General features: G+C 39.9%; 2 protein-coding genes across 4 annotated transcripts; one reads left to right on the top strand and one right to left on the bottom strand.

Annotated features, from left to right (window-relative positions):
• The first annotated feature begins 83 nt into the window (after positions 1-83).
• On the top strand, positions 84-20366 carry LOC104932374 (RNA-binding motif, single-stranded-interacting protein 2-like). 2 transcript variants are annotated; one of them, XM_019268631.2, is made up of 14 exons: positions 84-372; positions 6790-6986; positions 10132-10190; positions 11210-11301; positions 13496-13653; positions 13938-14017; positions 14117-14226; positions 14353-14399; positions 14483-14576; positions 14735-14785; positions 15398-15508; positions 15959-16039; positions 16137-16227; positions 16395-20366. In XM_019268631.2, the coding sequence occupies exons 1-13, from the start codon at positions 301-303 to the stop codon at positions 16212-16214; spliced, it is 1230 nt and encodes a 409-aa protein (XP_019124176.2). In that variant the 5' UTR covers positions 84-300; the 3' UTR covers positions 16215-16227; positions 16395-20366. The 2 variants fall into 2 exon arrangements, with proteins under 2 accessions (XP_019124176.2, XP_027144160.1); XM_027288359.1 differs by lacking the exon at positions 84-372 and adding an exon at positions 1805-2176.
• Positions 19607-27484, bottom strand: senp1 (SUMO specific peptidase 1). 2 transcript variants are annotated; one of them, XM_027288358.1, is made up of 18 exons: positions 27367-27484; positions 26421-26479; positions 26151-26332; positions 25980-26055; positions 25704-25896; positions 25457-25592; positions 25245-25363; positions 24670-24953; positions 24512-24575; positions 24368-24406; positions 23879-23963; positions 23627-23767; positions 23062-23193; positions 22679-22882; positions 22407-22486; positions 21583-21667; positions 20756-20851; positions 19607-20674 (listed from the first exon to the last, which is right to left on the bottom strand). In XM_027288358.1, exons 2-18 carry the CDS (start codon positions 26422-26424, stop codon positions 20612-20614), a joined length of 1983 nt encoding a protein of 660 aa, XP_027144159.1. In that variant the 5' UTR covers positions 26425-26479; positions 27367-27484; the 3' UTR covers positions 19607-20611. The 2 variants fall into 2 exon arrangements, with proteins under 2 accessions (XP_027144159.1, XP_027144158.1); XM_027288357.1 differs by having other exon boundaries at positions 26711-27470.
• Between the last annotated feature and the right edge of the window lie 437 nt (positions 27485-27921).

Here is a 27921-nt window from a genome sequence, read left to right as displayed (position 1 = left end):
CCACAGGGTCACTTTGGTGACTTGTAACAAGAGAATTAATATTTCTAGTAGAAATATCTTTATTATCTCCTGAGTGAACGTGGTTATTTAGGGGCTGAAGAGAGGACTTAAATCCGTGAGAGCTATAACACAAAAGGATATAGCCAGTGTGGAGTGTGTGGAGCACACACATCAGAGAGTGCTGGGAAGAGACTCCAATCACTACCGCTGTTCCTGGCTGAATTTCCCTGGCTGACGTCAGCTGACTGCCTCGGCTCTCCGCTCCTCTCTCCGCTCCTCCGGACACAGCGCCGTGTAAAAATGCTGCTCTCTGTGCCGCCAAGGACAGGAATCAACCCATACAACGGATACACCGGCAAAAACACCAAGAGGGTATGTAACAACACAACAGCACGACTTTCCTACTGTCCCCTTTCTTTCTGAGTCACCGGGTAATTTCTCGATTGCGGTTGTTTCGCTCGATCCCTCTCCAGTTAAAAGCTGCTCGGCTGTTTAAGCTGCAGTGTCCTTGAAAAGTGGATCACAGGCGACGTTTTAAACTCACTCACTTGCTGTTCCAACATTTGCTCTTTGTTTTTCATGTTGTTGTTATGCTGTTACAAATTAGCACGGGGGGCCCGTTACATTGTTGCCTGTAGATTACTACCACAGTTTGCTTTCGGTTTTTTTTCCCGATACGGTTCTCTTCCTATAAAGCCAGCCTTGCGCACAGAGTAAGAGCTTACAAACGTGCCGTGGATGCTCGCGTAAAAGGAAAGCTTCCACGAGAGGTTAATTATAGTCGACTTTAATATGAATTCGTGGGGGTTGAATCAACTGCGTCTTGGTTTAGGTAATGTTTTCATTGAATTAACCACAAGTTAGTAAAGTTTTTTTTTCTCCTCTCTTTTACGCGTACCCATATGCCCCACCCCTTCAGTCCTGCTAATGATGACTGAGAGGGTTTGCATGGCACTGTGAAAGAGAGGAAAAGTACAGACAACATGTAATAAGTCTAATGTAGATGTAATGTATGTAGCCATATGTGCAGACCAGTTGGAGATCAATGACAGCAGAGCTGGGACAATGTAAAAGGTCTAATATCGATTGGCTTGTCTTTTCATATGAATAATTCATGGGCTGACACTGTTATCTATTTTCAGCCACTTTTTTTTCTTCTGCAGACCTGATCGATTTATCATCTTTTCAATTATGGGACATGTATAGAAATAGGAGGATTAAAGTCGTGTTTAGTATTTGGAGCATTTCGAGTGCTGATTCTTGAAGATTTCACGTCCAAATGTGTCTTTTAATAATGTTGCAGTTAAAGTGTGACTGCAGTGGAACATGAAGTATGTTGATGCCTCTCAGCATTTCTTGACTAACGTTTGAACAAAAGCTGAAATCAAATACCTCCCCTCTTTCTCCATGTTATTCCCTTCCCTGCCTCACGGTTGGCAGGAATTCAGATTGCTTAGATTAATGACCAGGAATTCCTGGAATCCTGGATTCAGACAATGTGCTCATTTCAAGAGGAGCTCTGCAAACTCAAACCTTTTTTTCTTGAAAGAAGACATGCACACACACTTTTTTGGGGGGGACATTTTGCATTGTTAGAGCGCCAAAGTCACACAGGGGAAGACTTGTAAATCCAGCGTCAAGTGGTAACCCCTGGTCTGTGTCTTTTACTGTGGCAGAAAGGGCGGGGAACAGAAAGGATTAAGAGCCCCCCCTCCTTTCCTCTGCTTTCGATTAACTCCCCCCTTTTTTTCTTTCTCCCCTGTGTTTCACATACCTTGATTTCATGTCTGTCAGTGGTTCGGTTCACATGGAGAAGAGAGGCTGAACATTTCTCCTGACTGATGAATCCCTTGTTCTAACAATTTACTTTGTGCTCTCGTCAGGGTGCTTCATACCTGTTGAAAAGAGACTTTTTTAACCATCTGTTAAGATTTTCTGATGTTACTTTTTAATGAAACTGGATTGATTCAGGAGTAAGAGAGCAAAGAGAAGTCTCATCTTTTAGCCACAGGACGCCAAGGATTTTTTTTTTTATCATTTCTCTTGTTTGACTCTTGCCACCTTGAGCTGCCTTTCTTTTTTTGCCTGCAGCTGCAGAAATATAATATAAGGAGATTGCTTCTATAACAATATGATCTTTTCTACGGTGCCTTTGAAGGTTTCTTTAGCCAAGCAGGTAGGACTCCGCATTTAAGATTTCTCTTTATCATTCAAGATACAATGTGTCATATATTCCTAAATATATACTTGCACAAATAATAACTGTTTTGGTATTATAGAGATTTTGACTTGTGCATTATTGATATGTTACTGTATGGTAATGTGAAGTACCATTTTGTATGATGACATGCAAAATACATTTGAATTTGGAACTACTCAGCTAATTAACATTGGCACCTTTTAATTAAATGAATAGAATGACTATTCTTTGGACTTTGAAAGCAACTATGTGCTTATTTTGAGAGAAATATAGCTAAATGGAGTCACCCTGAAGAAGATGTTGTAAGAAAAAATCCAGTTGCACAAAAGATATGTTTTGCCAGAGAGATGTGGCATTCAAGCGTCACACAATCAGACTCATATCTTTCCAATTACTGTAGAGTTAAAGGCGTACATCTTGAAACACTTGGCACTCATTGTTCTCTCCCGGATGAAAAAGTCCTTGAGTCACCTGCGCTCCCTATAGGCATCACCTCTGCTCTCTCCAACTATAATCACCTCATCAGTCTTCAGCTGCTGCCCGGGCACACTCCCCTTTTCTGCACCATGCTTTAGGCCACTTACTGTAGTTATACAACACATAATAATACTAATACGGAAAGTAGCTGATTTATCATTCTGCATCTATAACTGCATACTCTGTGATAGTAATGTGGATATGAGGGCTGCATATATTTCCAGCCTCTCTGTATAAAGAGTAGTAGTAGATGTAGAGTGGCTGGAAGCAACTGAGCACCAATTGTTCATAAGCAGGATAGGATTGATTTATTATACAGAAAAAATAAGTGTCTGTTTTTGTGTCAATTTAAAACTTGTTCATGTTGTATGTGCACAGGACCTCCTGTATTTTTCAGGGTTGATCTTGTCTTGTCACAAAGGCCAGTTCCCACCCAACTGTGATGCCCCCAGGAATGTAGTTCAACTTAAAGACAACAGCCTGAACTCTTATCCTAAACCCAGAACATGCCCCTCACAATCCCTGTCCACTTCAAGCTGAGAAACACAAACGTGTGTAATGCAGAGGAATGTAAAGAATGCTCAGGAGATGACACTGTGATGCATGTAAGCAACAGTGTCCAAAGATATGTGGGTGGCCGTGGACTGGAGAGTAAGAAGGAAGGAAGGAAATCAGTAACATGTCAGGAGGTCAGGTGTTAGGCACAGACTAACTGAGAGGATGTGCAACTTCACAAGCTGAAAAAAAAATGAGAACTGAAAATTTTAGACCCTTGTCATACACTCTGACCTTCACTTTCTAACTGCATTTGTGTTCTTCATGCGAGCTTGTCTGTTTTTGCACCAGCACATTAGCTATTGCCTTACACGAGTGGCAAAACACCTGGAGCTGGCACACTGGGGCAGATGGGGAGTAGGTGTGGTTCTGACTCACTGCCATCCTTTTTTTCAGAAGGAGCCTAGCAGAGCGGTCTTAATGAGACACTACCTTCTGACTTGAGAGCACATGAGAGGGATTAGCACTTTCCGCTAACAAGCTCAGATCCCAATTAGACAGGCCTCACTAGCCAGGCTTGGGCCCGAACTCGGTCTCCCGTCAGATCGTATCTCCCCAGGCCCAGGTGCATCCCTCCTGATAGTCTGTGCCGGTTGCCTACAGTGAAAGCAAGGGAAAGCACAGGAAGAGGCTGTGATTGTGGAAAAACAAACAGAGTACTATTGATGCTAAAGAAGAGAGGGAGATTAGAGAAGAGGGCCAAGATGAATGGGCACTGTGATTTTCTCAGCATGACTAAAAAGACAAAAGTTCTGAGGGCTGATTTCTTTGGAAACAGTTTGGAAAACATAAGGCAGGTGTGTAGCATGGATACAACAAAGTCTGCAGAATAGTCACTTATGTTGCTTCTTATTTTAGTGTCTGAAAGGATCCAAAGTATTCAGGGTTTAGCTGCCAGGTTAAAATATCTTTGTATTTATATATTCCATTCATGTTTCACACATGCACCCTTATCTTAAATCTTGTTTTCCTACTTATCCTACCTGCAGACTTGGCATAGAGTAGGCTACATAAACATAGCTATAGATCTAGGTTTGATATTAATCACACATATTAAACACATCAAAATGAGTTTTAATGTTTGTTTTTTTTAAGTCATATTAAAGATTTTAGAGATTAAGCCTTAAACATATCAGTTTAATCGTACCCCATAGTGATTAACTTTAGTCATGTTGTACCTGAAAAGTGTCAACAACGCAACGTCAATGGTCTATGGTGTTATGAAACAAACAGCTACCTTCAAGTTTAGGAACTCCTTGTTGTGAGCTTTGTATGATACATCTCAAAAACTCCATATATTTATATATACATTATATTTCTATGGCTCATTACAGTTTTATCTTGTTTACCAGCTGTTAAACGAGTTGACTGACGTGTGACCAATAGAAAAATGTAGTCAGCGCATTAGTTGATTGGTTATGTTTTAGGTTTTTTTTTAGCTGACATGATTGGTTTGTTTTTCTTTCTTCTCGCCCACACATATTGGACTTGGTTTTGACCACACATTTTATATTTTAACATTTCAAACATTAGACTACAAGCATTGTGAGTTTGAAACAAACATTATAACATTCATTTTAAATGTTCATATCTTACTTTTCACTTTCCAAACAACAGTTTGAACTGTTTGCAAATGTGTAGTATAGCTTGTTAGAAGAGAGAAGAGAAATAAAAAAGTCACAATTAGCTTGATTCCAGCAGTCTTTTGACAACTCCCTCTCTGTTAATAAGCTGTGCTCCATTGCTGACCTTATGGTGTCCAACAAGCCATCCCATTGTTCCCTGGGGCCGGGCCTGCTGACCCTAACTAATCAAACAGTTCCTGCAGCCCTGAAGGAAGGCAACACCAGCTGACATTTTACTCCCATACTAGTTTGAATTAGTTTATTCTGGATCATGATCCATTAAAAGATAATTTTTTTAATGCAAATATTAAAAAGCCATCACATCTAATTTTGTGCACATCTGTGAATGCATTTAGGACTCCTTATCACTGCCTTTTATTTTGGGATATATTTATCCTATGTTATCCTGGCACAACCAATAACATGCTCATAGCATGCATGTATTGAAGTAAGCAAAGCTTTGTGTGGTATGCTTAGTTTACAAGTATCTTCACTAATCTGAAATAGCATTTTCTGGTACGTAGCCATTCAGATAGTTTAGGTTTTGAGAATTCTGTCACCACCCCAAGACAATAGTGATGAATGAAATCACCACTATTTGTTCCTAAAAGTGACAGTGATAAATTCATTCTATTTGAAAAATAGAAAGGTTTGTTTCCAGAAACATGTTGAATGGTTTTGACTGGACCTATTTCAAATGCTCCCAATGAAAACTGTTCACAAAAAGACTTCCAGCTTCAAACCACATCATAAAGGCCTCTCTTGCACCCGCATGGAGCTCAACCACTTTAATTCCAGCCAGATTTATACACTGTGTTTTTACATTTAGAAATGGGCTCACTTAAAATCACAGGATAGGCAAAGGTCAGTATGTTATACATTTTTACAGTCTTATTTTCTGCAAAAGCAGTTCTATACTATTTAGACATAGACTGGTTTGAATAGCACGCTTAAATATATAATAAAAGTAAGGCCTCGACATATACAGTCAAACCAACAGGCAATGTGTTTCGTAGACAGCCTGTAATAGATCTCCGTGATAATTAATGTATCATGTGCGTCAGGTATACAGACAGACCGGTCAAACAGTGATTCTGTGTCCTTGCCTTCAGTAATGTATGTAGAATACAGGCAACAACATTTTACTAGATACAGTAAAGTTTTTTGCAAACAAATTTTCAATATTGTCTGAAATATCTGCATTGAAGTCCCAGATGAGGTGTATTATTGTCTTAATGAATGAGTAAATAACAGCTAATCTATTAATATATTCAATCGTACATCATTAAAGACCGGATCATATTAATACTCATATTACCAGCCTTCTTACATTTTTGCTCAGACACAATATTGACTTGTGGGCCACCATTCTTTTATCTCTTTCCCATGCAGGTTGTTCTGTTTTACTGCTGTCTATTTGTGGACAAGTTTGATTAATTGTAACAGAAGATGTTTGAAGTATCTATATCTGTTACTCCCATTACGCAAAATACTTTCTGTATGTATGACATTTTAATATGTGAACATTTTGCTGAGGGTGCATGTTTCAATCTTGCACATTGCCCTTTCTCATGTTTCTCTTTGGAAATATAAATTTACAGACTGATTCTCGGATGAGAATCAGATGTTGTTTATATCTATTTTTCTGTTTTCCATCTCATCTCACCTGACCTGTCAAGTCAGATGAAACAGTTTAATTGATAATCTGGCCCAATCCGGATACTTTTGATACAGTTTATTGTGTCTTAAATAGACTTTTCTTAGAAGGCTGTGCTTTGAACAGTTAGTAGACCATTAAACAGCCCTTATATTCAGTTAGCTATATCAGTGTACACATTTAATTATATGTATATAAAAACGTATTTGCTTAATGACTAATGACTAATGACTGCACTGTCCCAAATCTGACTATGCTTTCTATTTGTTCTGCAGCAGACGTATGTGTCCCCCTCCAACCATCAGATGGCTCCTCCAAGCCCCAACAACAACAACAATAGCAACTCCACTACCAACTCCATTAGCAATGGCAGCAACAGCAGTGGGGGAGAGCAGCTGAGCAAAACCAACCTGTACATCCGTGGCCTCCACCCAGGGACCACAGACCAGGATCTGGTCAAACTCTGTCAGCCGTAAGTCACCCAAAAAAACAGTTGCTCTAACCTCTACGTGCACACCCAATAAATCTCTCTCTGGCTGCCCGCTGATTGCAGTTGGAAATAAGATTGAAGAATGATGGGTTCATGGATAGACGGCCGATGGCTGCTTGGCTGAATACATCAAGGATGTACTTGCACAGCTTCCTTACAACTTGAAATGCACATACATGCTAAAACACACCTTAGCAGGTATTTCTGGATCGAAGAAGAGGGACACATTTTCTTCAGACATCTTCAAGGCCCATCATTTAGTGGCCTTGTGGAAAAACCAACAATCATTTAGGCAGCAAACTAGGACCTTTCAGTTTGGCACAGTTAGGCACAGACTTTCCAACAACTAAGTACAGAATGTTTAGTCTCCCTCTCTCACGGTAATTATTTCTGTATGTCTCCTCTTTGCTCCTTCTTCGATGTGTGGCTTGTATGGATTATTGCTCCTCTGTGCTTTAGTCGTATAGATTATCGTCATGCAGTTTAAAGACAATGTGACTGTGCTCTCCTAATTCAAAGTCATATTATAAATACTATAATTCAAAGTCATATTATAAATACCATGCTGTGTTGCTCATCAGTGCAAGTGCAAGTCTTTAAAAACCCTGTTGCGGGCAGCGTGTAGTTAGACATCAAATAACAGCATCATCCAATCCATCTGATATGTTTGTTAGGCCTTCAGCGGAAGACATCAAAACAAGGAGGGCTGAGATGAATGATCTGGGTTCACTTAATTGAATTCTGGAGCCTGGTGATGAGGACCAGAAGCACAGAGGAGAGGAGTGAGAGAAAATGAGGGAAAGGGGGCAAGAGAGATTGAATAAGGGAGAGAGGGAGGGAGAGGCTTGCTATTTTACAGCTGTCTGGAAGATATGGCTCACATGAGGCTGCCCAACCCTACAGGAAACGGCGAGCCCAGGGGAAAGGGAAAGACAAACAAGGGCAATGGCATGAGGAGGGGGTGAAGCGGTTGGATGGAGAGAATCAGAGGGGGAGGAGTGAATGGAGTTCAGGGTTTGTGTGTCAGGTGGTGTTCTGTGGGGGTAGTTCTCGTATTTCTGCTTTTACAGAGCAGATAAAATCACTGCATGAAATTTGCCTTTTAGAAGAGCACATTAAGGCGATGTAATTCTCAGTTAAACTGGACTGAGAGAGGATACTGTATCCAGTTAACAGAGGAAATGCTTGTAGATGAGGATGTAAAACAGTAAGAATAACAAGTTAAGGAGGAAATTTGACTTGCTTAACTCAAGTTTGAGCAGTAAATGTGTGCATAGTGTCAGGACACAACACTCCAGCTACACTCCAGCTCCCCTCCCCCACTCTTAGAGTTGTTGTATGCACACTCTGAGATATACTGTGTTGGGAGTGAGGGATGAGAGGAGGAGATGGGGGTTAATTCTCCATCTCTGGCCCCTGCAGTTGTCTCCTTGGGTGCTCTCCCCGGTCCGTCTTTGGTGGTTGACCATGGATGGACTCTCTCTCACACATGGCTGAGTCTCTAGCCTCTCTTTTCGCTCTGCATCATGTAGTCCGAGTTCCTGAGCTCAATTAAGTGAACAGAGATCTCAAGTGTGTAAGCAGGCGAGTGAAGCAAGCACAGCTCGCAGTTTAAATGTTAGTCATAATGTGAAGCTGTAGACTGGTGGGATGGCTGTGTACCCACAGTAATAATGCATATGAAAATGTAGGAAGACAATGTTGGCATATCCATCCAGTCCAGCTGGTGGTGTCTTCTGGCTTTGAATTCAAAAGTGCACCATGAAATAGTAATGTTATGTAGGAAGTCAAATGCATAATACAAAAGTCCCACAGTTACTCAACAGTGAAGGGAGAGAATTTGCAGAGAATTTTAAAAAAGTCTTTCTACTTTTAATGTCAGATTTTATGAAGGATATAAACACAAATGAGACAAACAAATAAAAATGAGCAGGAAATCAGATACTATAAAAAACTATTGAGTATAAATATGTTTTCAATTTTTTGCCTAAAACTCTCTATCGACATAATAAGGCAGAAAGCAAGTCTGTTTGATCATGTGAGCGATAATGAACAGCATTTAAGGATCAAACCAGTGAAGATTTGGTCTTGCACTGCTCTGTATTGTGTCCATCTATGTGTATTGATAGACGTAAAAATGTAAACATAGTCAAGCTTGACCATACACCACCTTTGAAGAGGAATAAAAATGTACCGATTTTTTTTTTTTCTAAATTAACTTAAAAGAAACTATTTAATTTCCAATTTGGAGTAATCCAACAGATTAACTGTCAGATTACAATTTTAGCAGGTCATCACTTAATCCTTAATCATAGCATATATTTTGAAAGTAACTCTTTGTCCCCGATTAAATGTGGCTGTGGCATGTCACTGGATGAAAGCTGGGTTGTATCATGAGGGGCACTAAGACCCAGTAGAGGGTCGAGCCAGAGGGTCCCTGCCTAGAGAGAAGCTGGTTAGTAGAATGAGAGTATGGCTGGGAGCCAGCATTGGACAGGACAGCCAAGGAGAGGCATATCAGATTACACTGCATGCACATGCCTGGAGAGATGGGAACCGATAGACACTGCCGCACAGAAGCATTTGTCCGAGCCAGGTGCTATCCTTTGCATCTGCAGTATCTATAACTGGCCAGCTGGATAGATAATGCATGATTTTATATTGAAAGTACAATGTGAAGCAATCTGAAAATGCAGCAGAAACATTTATTTTTCCATATTGTCACGTCATGTTGGATTCCCCTTGAGTTATGATCCATATTGACATCTGTGCGTGAGGTGGAATGAATAAGATATGGGAAATCTATAGTTCTTTCTAGCATGCAAAAACCCACGGGACATTACTCTCATTTCATTTAATTTATGTCCCACCCCGTCTCTAAAGATTTCCCCTATGCACATCATTTATTATCACGTAGTGTAATTGTATTCAGTGTTATTGCACTGGATCTGTCAGGTGAATTATAATTCAGTCACCATGGAGCGCAATCTCATATGGTCTGTTAAGTTTAGAGAGAAACCACATTGCATCAGCGATGTTGCAATACTAATATTGAATGTAAACAAGTCATTATTTTCAGTACACAGTGCAAGGATGATCCTTGAGTGTAAACCTCACTGTTTTTCAGGTATGGGAAAATCGTATCCACCAAGGCTATCCTGGACAAGACTACCAACAAGTGCAAAGGTGAGGTGTAATGACTTCAGCTGGTTGAAATTAACTGTTGAGCAGAGTTTGAGGTAGATAGAGTGGTGGCAAAGTGAGCTCAAAAGTATGTCACGATAATGTTGAATTGTAGCTTAAATGGAAGACATTGTATTGTATGAAAAGTAAAATTGTGGACAAGCTATTTATAACTTTAAATTGTGTCTTGGAGATAATTATCACATTTTGTTTGAATATGAATTGAGCATAACAAGTAACAAAGGAATGTAGTATTTGAATTGTTTGTCCACGTTTAAGTTTTTTTTTTTTTTATGACAGTTGGATATTTGTAAATGAGGTGCCTTCTTAGAGAATGTTCTAACTTTGTTCTCGCAATTTATGTTGTGATTCATTCAGGTGCCATTTTTCTGTTATGACAAGGGCTGCTAATAATGATTATGTCAATTAATCTTCTGATTATTTTCTCTATGAATTAGAGATGAAATTGTTCATTGAAATAGTTGCATATTAACTGTCTGTTGAATGACTAATGAATTAATCAACTAATCATGTAATTATGATTTCATATTTTGTTTATATACCTTGGTTTATTTACCGTACTTTATTATGGCCTTGAGTAAGCAAATGTAACACTGGAAAATGTTAAATCCATAATATTTACAATGAATGTATTTAATCACCTGTATGGCAGACAACAAACAGGGAAAACCATTCATCTTCAGTGGTTGGAGATGGAGATATAAGGTCACAGCAAATTGCTCCCCTTCCCTTTAATAAAGCTGTTTGCTTTTGGTTGCCTAGTGTTTACTATGTTTTAAGCATCATAATATACCTACGTAACAGGTGTATATGTGTGATAATATGGGCACATCTATCCTTCATGGGGAAGCACTCCAAACATAGCTGGCTGTCTCTTTAGATCGAACACTACTACTGTGTGTGCTTCATGAGTTCAGATTACATGACTATGTCCATGGAGTCAGTATGCATGTCTCATTGTCATAACTTGTATGTCTTGCTGTACGTCTCTGTCCCTGTAGGCTATGGCTTTGTTGACTTTGACAGTCCGGCCTCAGCTCAGAAGGCAGTGACGGCATTGAAGGCGGGTGGAGTGCAGGCTCAAATGGCCAAGGTAAGAATCCCACTTGAGATGTCAACATTTGTTGGGTTTTGCAACATGGTGTCAGCTTAAAGTTAAGCAAGTCTCAGCACATGAAAAAAATAACCTTTTATACATTTTTGCAATGACTCAGCAAAAAGTTTGATTAATTATTTATTATAATTAAATGGTGAATTATTAATCTGGAAGCAGAAAGGTTGTTCCTTGGCCTTAGCATTTCTCTTTCAAAACTGTTTCAAGCTGACACTTTCTCTTTCTCCCCGTGTTTTTTTGTTGTTATATGAGCCAGGAATATAAGCCAATTAAGCCTCAGTTAGTGTGTGCTTGGATGCATGTGTGTTTTCTTGGTGGTGCACTGCATGCACATATGGGTGTATTCTTAAATCTGTGTATTTATGGGTAGTAATGCACTGTAGAATATGTGTGCACAAACAAGGGAGCACGGATGCACACAGGTACATGTGTACATGTGTACATGGTGTTTGCGTGTTATGCTTTATAGTGGTGACAGTGCTGAGGGAGTGTGTCCCAGGGTCTGCTCTCTGAGCTCCCTGTACAAAGAACCTGTCTGTTCTCCCTGGTGGCATCTGACTCAGTGCCTGAGCAGCTCCCCAGTCAGCAGGGCCCTGTGCCCAGCCACCCGCCCTGTCAACACACACGCACTCACACACACACAGTGCACACTTGACAATCACACATGCACTTCACCAGCCTTGCCTCAACCGGATTATGACACACACTCATGAGCACGCACACACACATGCACAACACCAACACCCTAGGAAAGCTGATCTCTTGTTAAGCTGGATCACTGACATTCATACGGCTCTTTGCTCACAAAATAACTTGATTCCACTCACCCCTTCACTTCGGGGTTTACAACAAGGCTTATGTTTGCGTCAGATTTCTCTCTGACTCAGTCTGACTCATTCGCGGTTGAAACCCACAGCAGGTCTCCTCTACTCGCTCTCATGGGTTTGAGCTTCGACGCTAGTTCGTATCTCTGTGAAGGAGGAAGAGGAGGAGGGAGGTGAAGGAGAAATCACCTTCAGCACAGGTCGCTGTGATTACACATGAATTATTCATAGGATGTGAATTAATTCACACTGCATTTACAGGTTTTTAATCACATCTGCACTCTGAGATAATGAATATGCATAATGGTTAGAGGGTGATGCAGATTGGTTATCTTACAAGATGCTGTTGGTCAAATTAAATCTGTGGCGAAGAAAATAAAAAAGGCTGAATGTTCCAAAAGCTAAAAATGAAACTGTGGCACTTTAAGCATTTCTTTCAGGTTGTTTTCTGATCATTTCAAATTCAGATTTGGAAAAACTGCATAATTTGTCTGATTTATGCAAGCCAACAGAGCTGGCCTCTGTGCTGCATTCAAGGTCAGGATTACCTCATGAATGTAACTGCTTGAATGTAAGCGACATATTATTATCATGACCTGTGGAACAGGATGATAATGTTTGCCTTGTGGGAAGGTGATAGCACAATGCTTTAGATGTTCGCCTGATCATTTCCGAAGGTCTCTGTCCAAAGTGTCTTTGCTATGAGTCCCCGCCGAGGGAGAGCACATAATCATTTTAGATCATCCATGGATGGAGGGCCATTTGAAATGTAATTATACTTTGATATCACATTACCTGGATCCTGCGCTTTCATCCTCTTAAAAGGCTAGTCTCACACAATGAGCCTGTCTTCAACCCTTGTGGTAATAACATATGGGTGATGGAATATAAGAGAGGAGTGTGAAGACAAAAGGGGGTGAGTTGGATGAATTAAAGTAGAGGAGACAGAAATAGAGAGTCAAAATGAGAGAGAAGTTCAGCTGAAGTCCAGCCAGAATAGTATCTCTCCCATCTCTGAATATCTGTTTTCTCTTCATCCATGCAGCTCACTTTCCGTTCTTATACAAGGCCAAAATGAAATCCACCTTCAACTTCAAACCCCTTCTCTCAGACTTCTGTTTTATTAACTGCTTAATGTCCTGCACCTGCCACGCATCCAAATATGCCACTGCCTGTTAAAAGGTTATATAAATTCCCACACACTATTGCCAGCAGCTTTTTTTTATGGCTCTCGATTTTTGGAGGACTCCTGACATGATACGGTTGTGATTCTGCCACGTGAAAACAAAGAGCTCTGTCTGCTCTACATCTTCAAACTTTAATCCTCTCTTGGCTTCTCTTCACTTCAGCAACAGGAGCAGGATCCCACCAACTTATACATCTCAAACCTGCCTCTGTCCATGGACGAGCAGGAGCTGGAGAACATGCTGAAGCCCTTCAGCCAGGCCATTTCCACTCGCATCCTCCGTGACGCCAACGGGACAAGCCGAGGAGTGGGCTTTGCCAGGTATAACAAGCTTTGTTTATTTAGTCACATGTGTCAGGACACCTAGTTAAAGTTGATTGGTGATGGTGCTTTGAAGAAAACATCCAGTTAGACTGAGAAAAATTAGATTAGAGTAGCCAATACTTAAGTTACAGATGAACTGTATTTCAGTATTTGTCATGATTGATGAGTGAGCCCTCTGGTGGCCAGTATGTGTAGTACTCCAACACAGAGCATGATACTTTGTAACCTGCTACTGTTAAACACAGTAATTATTTTTAATAAACACTTACCTTTTCTTGTAGGATGGAGTCAACAGAGAAATGTGAAGCCATCATCCAACATTTCAATGGAAAATATATCAAAACTCCACCTGGAGTTCCAGGTGAGACTTCTGTTTTGTCTTTGAGATGACATCTTGTTTGAATGTAGCATTTTTTTTTAAATGTATATATAATAACATAATATTTTATGACTGGTCCAGTGCCATCTGAGCCCTTGTTGTGTAAATTTGCTGATGGAGGCCAGAAGAAGCGTCAGAGCCAAGGAAAATATCTGCAGAACGGCCGGCCCTGGACGAGAGATGGGGAAACTGTGAGTTTTGATTTTTCTTCACGTCCTCTTGACTTCTGTGAAAACACTTGATGATGCAACACTTCTAGTGTTAGCACATTGATCGGCGTCATAATGACACAGTCCTTTGTGGGGTTTTTTCTCCAGGGAGGAATGACCCTCACCTATGACCCCACCACGGCCTTACAGAATGGGTCAGTACTGCTAATCTGACAAATCCAGAGGAAGTTTCATCATGTTGTTGTGGTGACTCATGACTTTCTGTTTCTCTCTGTAGGTTCTACTCCTCCCCTTACAGCATTGCCCCCAACCGAATGATTGGGCCGACTTCCCTCTCCCCATACATGCATTCACCTGTGTCCACCTACCAGGTAGTTAAGATACTAAACTGTGACAGACTGGGGTTTAATCAAGTCCAGACCTGCTGTCACATACCTATAAAAAATTGCTTGTCTATTTTCTAATTTGATTGAACCATGTTATATTATGTAATCTTATCCTGGTACACGTCTCTTTCTTGTTCCTGCAGGTACACAACCCATCCTGGTTACATCATCAGTCGTACATCATGCCACCCACAGTGAGTATCTTGAATTTTAAAGCTACTGGCCTTCCTTCATGTTTTTAGTTCAGCAGAAGTCTTTTAATATTGTTGATGTTATTGATGTTAGAAGTCAGTCATATGCATGAACTCTCTCGGTACTTTTTAACATTGTTAAATTATTAGAGATTAGAGCAAGCTCTAGTTGCCAGATATATTTCATAATCTAGATCTATAACCAAATCACACATCCTTGTGTGCTTGTGGCTTATATGTGTCACGGTACAGTGGCAGTAATTGCAGTGTCTATAGTCACTTTGATTCAGAGGGACACTCTAAACTTCTCATCACACACAAACACCTCAATATGTTTGATAGATCCGACCTGCCTTGCCGTAATTGGGTTTGGAAATGAGATTGTTTCCATATTACAGTATAGATATAACTACACATATACAGTAAATTCTAGTGAAAGGAGGAAGTCATTATTAGTTTAACTGATGGGTTTTATTATGCCTGATTTTAAGGGGTGCTGCAGCCCCCTCAGTGCCCCTACTTGGATCCATGCTGCTGTTTTCACGTTAGTCTGTCTAACTAACAGACAGACAATAGTGGCAAATGCTAACACTACTCTATGTGTTTTATTTATAGGGAGCAGTCCTGACACCAGGAATGGACCACACCATGTCCATCCAGCCGACCTCGATGATGGGGCCTCTAACACAGCAGCTCAGCCACCTCTCCATGGGCAGCAGTGGCACAGTCAGTAGAGTATTTAACCTTCAACTATTGTTGATATTAAATTATTAAAGCTGCACTTGGCAATTGAACACATACTAAATTTACACGTGCAAAAGTCATGTGAGGTGATGTCAGTAAACTTTGCAAAGCACACTCATGTGTCCCAAGCCGACCAGTCTGTAATCGTGTTATACAGTGAGATACCAAAGAGAGGGAGGCAATGATCTCAGCTTTGTTTCCTGATTGTGCATTCACTACTTTTAAAGATCTGCCAAATCCTTAGGGTGGAGTTTTTTATTAGACTTTTATTTGGCGAAGAACTGGATGAGATGTTCTTCTTAAGTTGGAGGTCCTCTTTGTCATTTAGGCTGATACTCACAAATAAATCTTGTCTAGTGCAACTTTATTTGACAGTGTTATTGCCAATGTAGCTGCCACGTCTAATGAACTGTTAATTTTCACTCTCTGTAGTATATGCCTGCAAACACATCTATGCAGGGGACCTACATCCCCCAGTACACCCAAGTGCCTGCCACCAACATCTCAGTTGAGGTATTGACCTCTGTTTTCTCTAACTAGAGCAGTTCAACACTTCAACATTTTATGTGAAACAATCACTCATGGATTCAACATTTGCTGCCTCCCTCAGGAAAGTGCCGTCCAACAATCCGTTGCCATAGAGACACCCACAGAACACACAACCTACTCCTACCAGCATAACAAGTGAAGAGGTGGCAGAGGTAGGTTTTGATCATTGCGAGTGTCTGTAGGCTTGTTTTGTGTCTCTGTACGTGCATACATCTTAATCTAAAAATATGTTTTTGTCGTGCTTTGATGTTACTGCAAAAGGAGACGGTGCAGCAGTCGCTCATGTTTGTAATTTGTTCATCTTGTCACCTTGTGTCAGAGCTTCCTCTGGAGCCGGAGTGACTCTCAAGAGGCCCAAGTACTGAAACTTGGCACAGTGACTCTGCACGTAAGGCACCAGACACTCGGGAGAAACATGGACTGTTACAAAGAAAAAGAAAAAAAAAAAGATATTTTCTACAAACTCATATTTTAAAACAAACTCTTTTACTCCAAGCAAGCAAGGCTGGAGGATGGCAGGCAATGGGAAGATGGAAGAACAGAATAAGGAGCATCTATTTTGATAACAGTCAAGAAAAAAAAAGTCACACACAAACACACACACTACATGTGTAAGAGAGTTTTTTTTTTTTTGCGTTATTCATATTCTTTTCTTATACTACTCTGGGGAGCCAGAATGAAACCAGGAAAAGAACATTTCAACACCATGTTTTATTTTGAGTCATGTTTTGTTTTGACGTTTGTAAGATATGCTGAATTTACTTCACTTTTTTTTTGTCTGATACTTTTGGGCTTTGAACCTGCCTTTTTGTACATACGTCTTTGTTTTGGTGTGTTTCTATTTTCATGTGTCCTATTTTGATTGATTGGTGCAAATATTTGAATACAGAAGGCTAAACAAAGAAAAAAAAATCTAACTGAAGTCATTTAAAAAGCTGATGACAGATATGGTGCTGACTTGGATTAGCTTCTCTCGAAGTGGCAGCAAGTTTATCAGGTATGAAACCTTACCTGAAGTGGTAACACTTCTTTTTGGCACTTGACTCTCAAATAATTTATAGTTTCAACAATCTCAACAAAGCTTCAGACAATCAGAAGAGAAATTTTTAGAAATGATGGTCATTAATGACATACTTCACAGAGAGGACTTCTTTAAAAGAGCTAAACAGATTCCAGAGCATTCCAGAGATTATTAACAGAAAATATTGGTTCGCTTTGAGCTGCTCCACTTGAAATCCAAAGTTGCTTAACAGGGATCACATCTCATACAGAGCTACCTGTAAATAAGAGATTTAAATTTATATAGGCTTTCTTTTGATTTCCTTTCATCGGTGTAGTAATGCTTCAGTTATTTTAGTAACAACATGATACCAAATTGTACCAGACATAGCAACCTATGTTTTGCTGTATTTTCTGTTTTTCTCCCTCATGTCCCTTTTATAAAAGGTGAATCTCCTCTGAATTCCAAAACTGTATTTTCCGAAGCAAGCATTAGATGTTGTTATTAGAAAATGAAGTCATTATTACATTGAGATGGAGATCAACTGGTAAAGCGTGGCTCTGTCCTGTTATATCTTCAGAAAACACTATTAAGATGGATTATTATGACCAGTGTAGAGATGCTCTAATACTGGCCATTGCTGTGTCTTGACATCTATTTCTGTTTTTCACCCTCATTTTTTTATTTAAAGGTTTTCTTAAGTTTTTTTGTTTGTTTTTTATTCAGTTTGAATACTTTTAAGATTGATCTTATTTTTCAAAGAAGCTTTGATTTTATTTTTGATAGTGTGTTGTGTGCTTCAAATAGTGAGTAATAGATGTTTTCAACTTCTCTCTGTCTCTCTCTCTATATATATATATATTCTTTTTTTTTTAAATAGTGATTTGTTTGTGTGTTTGCATACTTTTCTCATTCTGGTTTCAGTGTTGATGTCAAAGAGGCTTTAATGTTTTTTTACAGACATGTCAGTTCTGTCTGTGTCACAAATGTCGGCGCTTTATGATCATGGATGAATCATGTATGCTAGGTTCAGAAGCATTGTTACAAAGTTGTGCTCCAAGTAGTTGGGAACAAAGAGAAATATATGTTGAAAACCTTGACTTACCTCATCCTGCCAGAGCAATGTAGATTCAGTTTGTGTACAAGGTTCACAGGCAATAACCAACTACAGTAGGTCTCATGGCTGTTCACAGCTGGTACTGTGTCCACATCCTTTAACTCTTCCGTCCAATGTTCGGAAAAAACATGCCCAAGGTCTGATGATCTATGCAATTAATTTATTATCCTTATAAATGCAATACTACAGATACGTAAGAGACACCTCACATTTTGACAATGGATCACCTCACAATATATGACTTAATATTTTGGCTCACATTGCTTTTTTGTTTTATTACACATACGTTGAGATTTGTTTCGTTTCTGATTGAAACATTCATCTTTGGTTCATTAATTGCTAGGAAAATTGCTGCATTAAAAGGGAACTCTTTCATACCAAAATGTGGTTGTTAATATGACTGTAGGAAATGTAGGAACTCTAAAAATAAACTATGGCAGGCGTGCTTAATGTGATAAAGGTGGATTACCCACTCGTCTACCCAACTTTTATTTTAATATGGACACCATAAAGGTTGTGTTGAATCTCCATTCCATCCAGTTGCAATTTTTATTGTCATGGTTTTGTGTGTCCCCTCTAGTCCTGTTTGTTAACTTGCTTTCTTGCTGACTAACTGATGCTGTTTTCTTCTTTTAAACCATGAAACAGTTCATTTCCAGGAGAAAATTCAACTTCACAGAAATGCCTTAGAATTTACAGGAAGGGATAGTGAAGTGCTACTCCGATTCAGTGAGTTGACCTCTGACTGGAATTGTTTTCTTCATGCACTGCTAAATGTTGAAAAGATTTTTGTTATATCAAACTACTCTGAACATAGATCTATGAAGCAAATAAATATTTGCAACTTTTAATGACTATTTTGTGTCCAAAATATTGAAGAAAAACTGAATGGTGGCTTATTGAGTCTAACGAACTATTGCTGCTAATTTTGGATTGCTTAGTGTTTAGAAATCTTTTAGCTGAAGGTCATTCAATATATCAAGTCTCATATGGGGTCAGTTTGTAACTCATATTCAACGATGTCCGTGCAGTCTTGTTTTGTGCATCAAACAACCTCTCCTCGGTAAATGTTTGTCTGTGCCATGATGCAGGTCTTTGTCTTCTTGATAGAAAAAAAACCCTACAGCTATTAAACTTTTAACTTGGTTTGATTTTGAACTTGTCATTTTTTTTAATAAAAATTTTTTTCACTGTGGTTTGTGTGCTTTTTCTTAAAACAAAGGACCGCTTGAACGTTTATATCTTGTCAAAGGGATAACACTCGAAATAAGCCAAGATACACCAGGTCCAGACTCTCTCATGTTTATCAAATGTGGCAGTTTGTATCAAACCCAGCTAATTTTGAGGTAAAGCAAAAAGAACAGTCACAATACATGAGAATTTATTTCTAAAACAGACTTGAATCTAGATAAAAATATAGGAAATACGTAAAGAAAAAGTATATTACACTGTTCAAGAGGCTGTATATGTTTTGAGTATGTACAAAGTTCAAAATATACTGAATATGCCCAAAAGTTGTCAAATGAACAGTCTCTGACTTACATAAAATAGACTTTGAACCTTAATTTACAATCTTTTATCAAGACTAATGGGTGAGAATAAAATGGCAAAACTTTTTACCCTGCACTTTTAGGGTGTAACAAAGACTTTTGTTACACTTGCAAGTCAGAGGCAAGGTAAGACATTCTGTTTTATGGATCATACTCTGAGGCAATATCATATTTGAAGACTTTTGTGCATTTTAATCAAACAAGCTGCAAAATAATCCTGTTCCAGGAAAAATATTTGTATTATGAAAAAGAAATTTAAAAAAAACCCCAGAAAAAGTCTAGTCAAGACAGACTAGATGTCATTTAAATTTCAGTCATTTATAGGCATTCATATTTTCATGATAAAGTCAATTTTCCTTTGCACATCCCAAAAGTATCAAACACTGACAGCGACATAAAAATGTAGTATTACTGTCATTATAAAAATGATTCAGCACAATGTGCTCATCTCCCTGTAAGACAAAAACATGTAAACTTTGTATGTCTGCATGAAACAGAACATTGCGACTCAGAGTATGTTCATCAATACAAGCTTAATTTCAAAAACAGTTCTGGCTGTGGGCAATACAAAACACGCAGTGTTTCAACTGCTATACTGATGTGCTCCATGGGCGCACCAACAAAAAAAAAATTAACAAAGTGGAGCAGAGTATTGGGAGGCAGTGCTTGGTGCTCCAGCAGCATCCCGCCAGCTGAGGTCTTAGAGGATGCAGAGTAGCAGAGCTGGTTCCTGATCCGATGAGCTGGTGTGCAAGTCTATCCCAGACCAGGACTACTGTAAGTGGATCCTGCTGTCCAACGTAGCTCAGTCACCATTACCGTCTCGTATTTCTAACATCATAAGCGGACGATACAAGTTCATACAGACATCACAACAGCTTATGGTTCACAATCTCCCAAACCATCCTTCTTCTGAAGTAGGGCATGTGTTTCTGTGAATAAAAGAGAAAAGGTTTTTAGGCCACTATTTTACTTACCAGATGACTCTCCTTTGTGATGCGCTTTGTGATTACCTGTGTGAATGTGATTGGCTTGTCTTTGGTAATGTAATCTGCATATTTGCATGTGAACATTCCACAGTCGCTACCATTCATCTGCTGTGGGATCTCCTGAAAATAAAAAGAGGAGGAATAAAGATGTTACTGGACATTACACAGTGCAAAATGACTAATAATCAGTACAGGACTGACACGATATTTGCATGAAATATTTCCAAGATGAGCATCATGAGACATTTTGCTCTTGACATTGCAATAGCATTATCAAGAGATTTTGCAGAGTACTATAGTTTATCAGCCTGGGCAACCAGTCAACTAATGATAGTACAATTCCTATCGTGTTGAAGCTTGGAGACACGCTGCGTCTCACTTAAAGGATGTGTCAGTGAAACAAATACATGTAGTGCTGGGGGTGGTTTTCCTTAACTCAAATAACTCCATAGATCTCCATCTCCATAGATTTTACTCCAACTTGAAAAATTTAATTGATCACTGTTTTGACTAACTACTAGTTACAAGGACTAAGTAAAGGCTTTACATAAAACACGTAGTTGCATAACAAAAAAAAAGAAAGCTAAACATAGATGATAACGATGATAATAAATATTAATAGCATGAATATTAAAATGAGTTGATGGTAATACTGCAGTGCAGCACTGACCAGGATAAGCCATCAAAGGATGGAGACACTACTAGCATCAAGAGGTATAAACTGGAACTTGCTGCTGATAACTGAAATCTACGACTCATAAACACATGTAGTTTGACAACACACCATAACGTTGCACAAAAATAGAAAATAACTACTGAATGCTCTCTGCCTCTGTGTGCGTAGGACTTACATTGCGTTTTTTGCTGTGGAGCGTCCAGCCTGAGGTATCCAGTTCTTTGCCCTTCTTGTCCTTACTTTCCTGCTGCAGGTAATCGCTAAGGAAACAAAAATGAATTACTATTGTTATGTCAGATCTTAAGTCATTTTCAAGAGCATTTAGTGGGAGAATCTGCACTCCAAACCTGCAGAGGGCGACCACACACAAGAGATGTTGGTGCTCTCAGCAGGAACTCTTAGAGGGACCATATTTGCCTGCGCTCCCACTGGGAATGCATGGCACTAAATGTTTGGATGCAGCTAGTCTTTTTCACTTGCTCCTGGAAGTAGGGAAGGACCACAGTTCCTGATCAATCTAAAAGACGCAACTGGCAGCAAAGAAACAACTTTGATGTAGATGGTGTAATGAGGTCTGTTTAAGTTTAAGTATGATGATACTTTACGTAACTGGTTTGAGATTCTAAGTTAACTTCAATTACTTTACTAGGATAACTTTGAGGGAAAATATTTACTGTTATTTATTTATTTGAGACTAATGTATGTTTTTTGTTTCTTGAAGGTTATCAACCTGTTCTATTCAATTCCATCATTTATTCATGCCTACTGAAATCGTCAAACCTAAACCCATCGTTAAGAAAATAAAAATGGAAGAATAAGAAGAATTGAGTTGTCCTTTGCATCCGTCAATGGTTGATCAAGCATTTTTCATGTTTGGGCAGAGTTGTGGTTACAAAACACACAGAACTTGACAACTATATATACAATCTGATGGTTGATGAAAATCAATCTACAGGAGTTGTTTGTATACAAACAAATGTGTCTCATACTGTGACTTACAACAATATTCTGCATGCTTCATCATTGTTTCCTCCCATAGAGTCAAAGTACAGGATTGCCTTTTTGCGGAAATCCACCACCTGTAAGAAAGTTGCACAATAAAAAATACAAATTTCTGGGGGGTAAAGACAGGGGAGAGAAACATACAGCACAGATCCTGGGCTGGAATCAAACCTGCTGCTCTAAGGACTCTAACAGGTATGCTACTGAGGCGCCCAATAAATCCCAAGATTGATACTTTCAGATTCACAATTATGGTCATTAAAACTTACTGAGAGGCACCAGTGCACCCCCAAGTGGACAGGAACCAACAAGATGTCTTTAGAAAAGATGTCCATCTTTTTGGTCCAGCGGCGGACAGCAGAGTATCCACTGCTGCGCAGCTTGGGGTAGAAAAAAGTGTTGAACGTGTTGACTGATGGCAGACTGGGGTCCTTGCTGCGCTCGACCAGCAGGTTCATGTAAAAGTTGATCACCTGAGAGATTGAGTAGGGAGAGACAAGCATTGCTGTATGGCTCAGTTTTGCAACCACTATTACAAGCACAAAATAATCATGATCATGTATTTTTGATATTTGATGCAAGTCAGAGAAAGTGTAAAATAAATGCCTGCTGAGTTACAGACACTTGCACCTTGAGGATAATGTGTACTCACCTCATCATTGAGCCAGTTGAGATTGTTGAGGGTCTGCAGGTCTTTGCCCGTGAGGCTGAGACCAAAACCTTCACTTAATGTGTCATGAGAACTTCCCATTCTTAGCACCCTGGTCACCTCAGCCTCCATTTCCTTAACAGAAAGAGACGAGATGCATGTGTGAAAAAGCAGGGAATAAAAACTCGATCCTTAAACCCAGTACATATGAATTTGTTCCTAATTCTGTAGAACCTACAGAAACAAAACATGGCATACACCTCTAACACCTGGTATCACTGAAATATTTCCGTCGTTACTGTTTTGAACCAAAAAAATAGGACTCAAATAGAGGGAAAAATGTATTTGCTACAATGTATAGAGCATGTATAATGTCAATGAGGGCCAAGCACAATTCAAGCATTCAGGGTAACCATTTAGACACTCGTTTTAACTGTTTTTTCGACTTTAAAAGGGAAGAAATAAGAGTCAAAATGACATACATCTTCTAAGTGAGTTTATATAGGTCATCTAAACAAATCATATATCTAGTAAACACTGCATGCATATTAAGACACAATGACCACACCTCTGTGAGTTCAGGAAATTCTGGTTTCTCTTCCAAAGGCTTCGGTTCTTCTATAACAAGAGTCAAAGGAACCTCCTTTTCCAAAGGAACACGAACATGGACCTCCACATCTGGGCTGCGTTGGCCCTCTTCAGAAAGGCGCTGGGAACCAGTAACAACATGACACTGGTTAGTGGGGTAACAAGAGGTTAAGAAACAATGGATATGATGAAAATGAATCTGAAGCAGGACTTCAGTGGTACACACACTCACCTGTCTCAGCAGCTGTGCAGCCAGGGCCTCCTGCTCTTCTATCTGTCTCCGTCTTTCTCTTGCTCTGGAGTCATACATACTAGTCCTACAGTAACAAAAAAAAAACAATTTTCCCCATTTTCATTTTTTCTCTCCCATTCATTTCCCATAACAGCTTATCTTTGCCGATTGCAGTAGACATTGGGGAGAGGCAGGGTACACCCTGGACAAGTCACCAGCTGATCACAGGGCTGACACATAGACAGTTAATGCTCACATTCACACCTATAGACAATTTTTAGAATCATCAATTAACCTAGAAAGTTATAGAGTACTCATCCCAAAACATCCCAGCCAGCTGACGTTTCAGATTCAGAACTTTCTTGTTGTGTGGTGACAGTGCTAACCACTGCACCACCATGCCACTCTACATGTTTTCCTCTATGCATGCACAAAATATCAATAAATAGTGGATCAATCATATAATTATATGTATTGAAGTTTACTTACAATTCTTTGATCCATAACTCAGCTTGGAAACATGGCACACTGTAAAGACAGAAAAATATGTTACTATGTGTACAAACAAAACATTAAAGTTAACACATTTTAAAAAGGAACAAAATAACTGAGCGACTGAAAACAAATACTGACCTTGAGCTGTCTTGCTTTTTACCCTTTAGCTCATTTACAATAATTACAGAGTCACCATCATGAGCTGCAAGAAAAAACATACAGACATTACAACACATACACACACACACAGAAAATAGAAGCCTATATTTGTTCACACGAGTGGGTGAGAAATCTACCTGATGATTGTGTGTCCTGAGAGGAGTTATCCTGCAGAGCAGATGGGGAGGGAACCGATGTGAGAGTAGCTGCTCTGCTGGAGCTGAGGTCCGAGTCAAGAGACCACATCTGGGTGCCTGGCCTGTTGGAGACCCCAACTGGGCTGTGGAGGTTGCTGGAGCTCTGGCTAGACATGCCTCTGGTGCTCAGGGGGCTGCTAGGTCCCTCTGAAGTTCCTCCTGCTGCTGACCCAGCAGGGGAAGAGAACGGTAGCAGTCTGCGGCTGGTGGTCAGGAAGCTGGTGCTGATAAGAAAGTCACAGTGTTAAACATAGTGCAGTCAAAGCAATAAAGGAGAGCTATAGAAGAACTTATCATCTAAATTCACAAACCTAAATAAATGTTGGACCTTTGTAGGTATAGTTATATAAATATTGTTTTGCGTTTAATCTGTCATTCCACAGTAAGCAGAGGCTAGAGTTTTAAATACTGTACTAAAGTACTGTTAAATTTATTCGCTTCCACCTGCCCTGTGGCTGAATTCTGAATTCTGCCCAACATTTGTTAAAGTCTACTGTACTTGTATGGATACGTACAAATCTCTGTGTGACCTCATGATGGCGTGTGAGCTGCCGTTGTGAAGAAAAGACGACTGACCACCGGAGACCATGGTCAGAAGCTGCCTGTAGACTTCCTTCTCCTCCTCACAAACAGACTGAACAAGCACAGAGGAGAACCATGAAGTCAACAAAGAAAAACAAAAACGGAATAAAGAATCACATGGTGCCTTATTGTCCTGACGTCTGACCTCCTGTGCTGTGCAGCGTGGCTGGACTCTGTGTATGCGGCCAGATGAGGTGCTGTGTGTGGGGCTCTGCACCACTTTGATTGGAAATGTCTTCTCATACATGCTGGTGCAGTTGCTGCTTGCCGCTCCACTAAAACTGCAGACACAAAAATGATAGTATGCTAATCAAACATAAACTGACCACAGACCACGGGGTATAACAGTAAATCACGTGACGAAAGGGAACTCTTGAAGATGTAAAGAATACCTTGGTGTTCCAAATGGTCGGAGGTTTAGGGGCCTGCCTAACCGTGGAGAGGCGTGCAATTCAGGCTTGATGGATGGTGGCAAGTTGACTGAGTGTCCATTTGTTTTTGGCACTTCGCGATGTGTAGGACTCATGCACACTTGTCGCCTACAGACTTTTGATCCCATAGTTGACTTCTCATTACGCAAACATTCTAGAGTTAAGAAGAAAAAGATTAATGAACTTCTATCCAAAAACTTAAAGCCTTTACAAACAACACTGACCTAATAATCTTACCTGATTTGGATGTTTTCCACTCCAAAGTAGTGGAGGGAGCAGCGAATGTGTCATTCAGCGAGTTCCTTTCAACAAACTAAAAACAACAACAACAACAAAAAAAAAAACACATTTGAATAAAGGCAGGTTTTGACATTATCTACACTCGGGCACCAACAATTAATTCCTTACCGGCCTTCCTGTCCAGATGGATGCTGATGTTGAGGGTTGAGGTTCTCGAGGTGGAGGACCAGGAGAGGCAGGCAGTATATTTCGCAACGTAGGGCTCACGTTGTTCCTCATCCACGTAGCCACAGTAGAGCTATGAGTCTTAACCCCTTCAGCTGCCACCTTGACTGTGTCAATAAGATCTCCTTGAGAAAACAGAAACAAGATTGTAAGTAACGTTACAGTGGTACTGATCCAAATATATCATGTGTAATAAAGTGAGCGATCACTCACCCATTCTTGATTTCTTTCTTATTATGCCATCTTGGTCGACGTTATGTCCATCTTCCAAACTTTAGGAAAACAAACAGACAGACAGTTAAATTCATTCATCTCTACGACACCAAACACAGTTTTCTTCACATTATAACAGCTGGACCTAACCAGGGAGGTGATAAATATCGCTTCTACAGGAAAGGTGGTTAAACAGTAAATAACTTTCAAAACTACTTTTCATCTCCGTGTCTTTTTAAACACCCGATGATGTTGATCACACGAGGGAATAACGCCGTTACAGCTCATACCATTCAATTGGTCTTTTCCTCCTCATCTGACCATCTCCCGGTGCCCGGTGCGCGTCGGAGTCCTCCGCAGCTGGCACGCCGTTGCGAAGATTGGCAAAGCTCGTCTCTATCCATTCGTAGATTTTATTCAACATGGCTCAAAAGTTTTTTTTGTCAGAGATAACGGCGCAGGTATAAAAGATAAATCGCTATATGGCTGCTGCTGCTGCTTTTTCAGTCTACCTGTCAATGTAGTCAAACCAAATGAGGCTCATGCGCTTCATCCGACCGAGGCAGGTTAGCTGAGGCTCTTTCAGAGGCTAACACTCCTCACAAATATCATTTTATTCTCCCACCAGACCAGCTAATCGTTAGCTAGTTAGCCGAGAAGTAGCCAGTCGCCTACTAGCTTAGCACACGATGCTAACTGCCGTGCTAGCTGGCGTTGTTAGCCACACGGCTAATTTATGGAAGTGAGTTTAAAGTCCGGCGGGAAAGCGAGAAGTCGCCGACGGCGCGTCCGAAAAAACTGTCATCATGTTGACTCGCAGCCTGACTCATGTGCAGATCCGTAACGTGACTTTAAATGGCATATAAACTCGTTGAAGAATATTATCTCCCGCTTCTTCCTCATTCAAAACCACAACATGGCTGAACAGGACCCCCGACCATCGCACCTTGTGATTGGATGATTGGATGCTGTGAGTCCCAGTGTGCTCGAGATTTACTGGCTGGCCGAAGACTGGAGGAAACCATTTAACATCACGTCACAGTCGCCGGCTTCGGACTTGTGAACTCAGTTTTAACTGTGATTTCTGTCAGTGCTCTGACCCCATGCTTATGTCTGCATGGATGTAGTATTTTCTATATGTTTGTTATATACGTCACAGCATTTGTAATTATTAAGCCTGCTATCTCACAAGCCAATCTAGGCTTATCAGTGTTTCTAAATAAAGTCATAACAGGAACGCACACTTGTCAAAAAGTGTGTTCTCACATGTTTTAATAATAGCTCATATGTAATTATAATCATATGTAATTATAATTTTATATATAGAGAGAGAGAGAGAGAGACATGTGAGAACACACTTTTTGACAAGTGTGCGTTCCTGTTATCATGACATATTCAAATAGATTTTGATATATCTTTCTTTAGTCTGTAACTAATTCAAGTAGCAGAGCAGCATCTGTTGAGATAGATAGTTCAGATTCAGAGCAGCAGCAAAAGAATA

This window comes from Larimichthys crocea, chromosome XV, assembly GCF_000972845.2.
Source record: "Larimichthys crocea isolate SSNF chromosome XV, L_crocea_2.0, whole genome shotgun sequence".
NCBI classification, from domain to species: domain Eukaryota; kingdom Metazoa; phylum Chordata; class Actinopteri; family Sciaenidae; genus Larimichthys; species Larimichthys crocea.
This window is presented reverse-complemented; position numbering and strand designations above follow the sequence as displayed.

What these genes read in the sequence shown, in the direction of transcription:
- LOC104932374 (XM_019268631.2), top strand. Translation starts at nt 301, where the DNA reads ATGCTGCTCTCTGTGCCGCCAAGGACAGGAATCAACCCATACAACGGA. An exon ending in CGAGGAGTGGGCTTTGCCAG is followed by an intron (nt 13,654 to 13,937) that starts GTATAACAAGCT and finishes CTTTTCTTGTAG; the next exon opens with GATGGAGTCAACAGAGAAAT. An exon ending in CCACCAACATCTCAGTTGAG is followed by an intron (nt 16,040 to 16,136) that starts GTATTGACCTCT and finishes TGCCTCCCTCAG; the next exon opens with GAAAGTGCCGTCCAACAATC.
- senp1 (XM_027288357.1), bottom strand. Translation starts at nt 26,844, where the DNA reads ATGTTGAATAAAATCTACGAATGGATAGAGACGAGCTTTGCCAATCTT. An exon ending in TCAGGACACACAATCATCAG is followed by an intron (nt 24,576 to 24,669) that starts GTAGATTTCTCA and finishes TTTTTCTTGCAG; the next exon opens with CTCATGATGGTGACTCTGTA. An exon ending in TCCACAGCAAAAAACGCAAT is followed by an intron (nt 20,852 to 21,582) that starts GTAAGTCCTACG and finishes TTTTATTTTCAG; the next exon opens with GAGATCCCACAGCAGATGAA.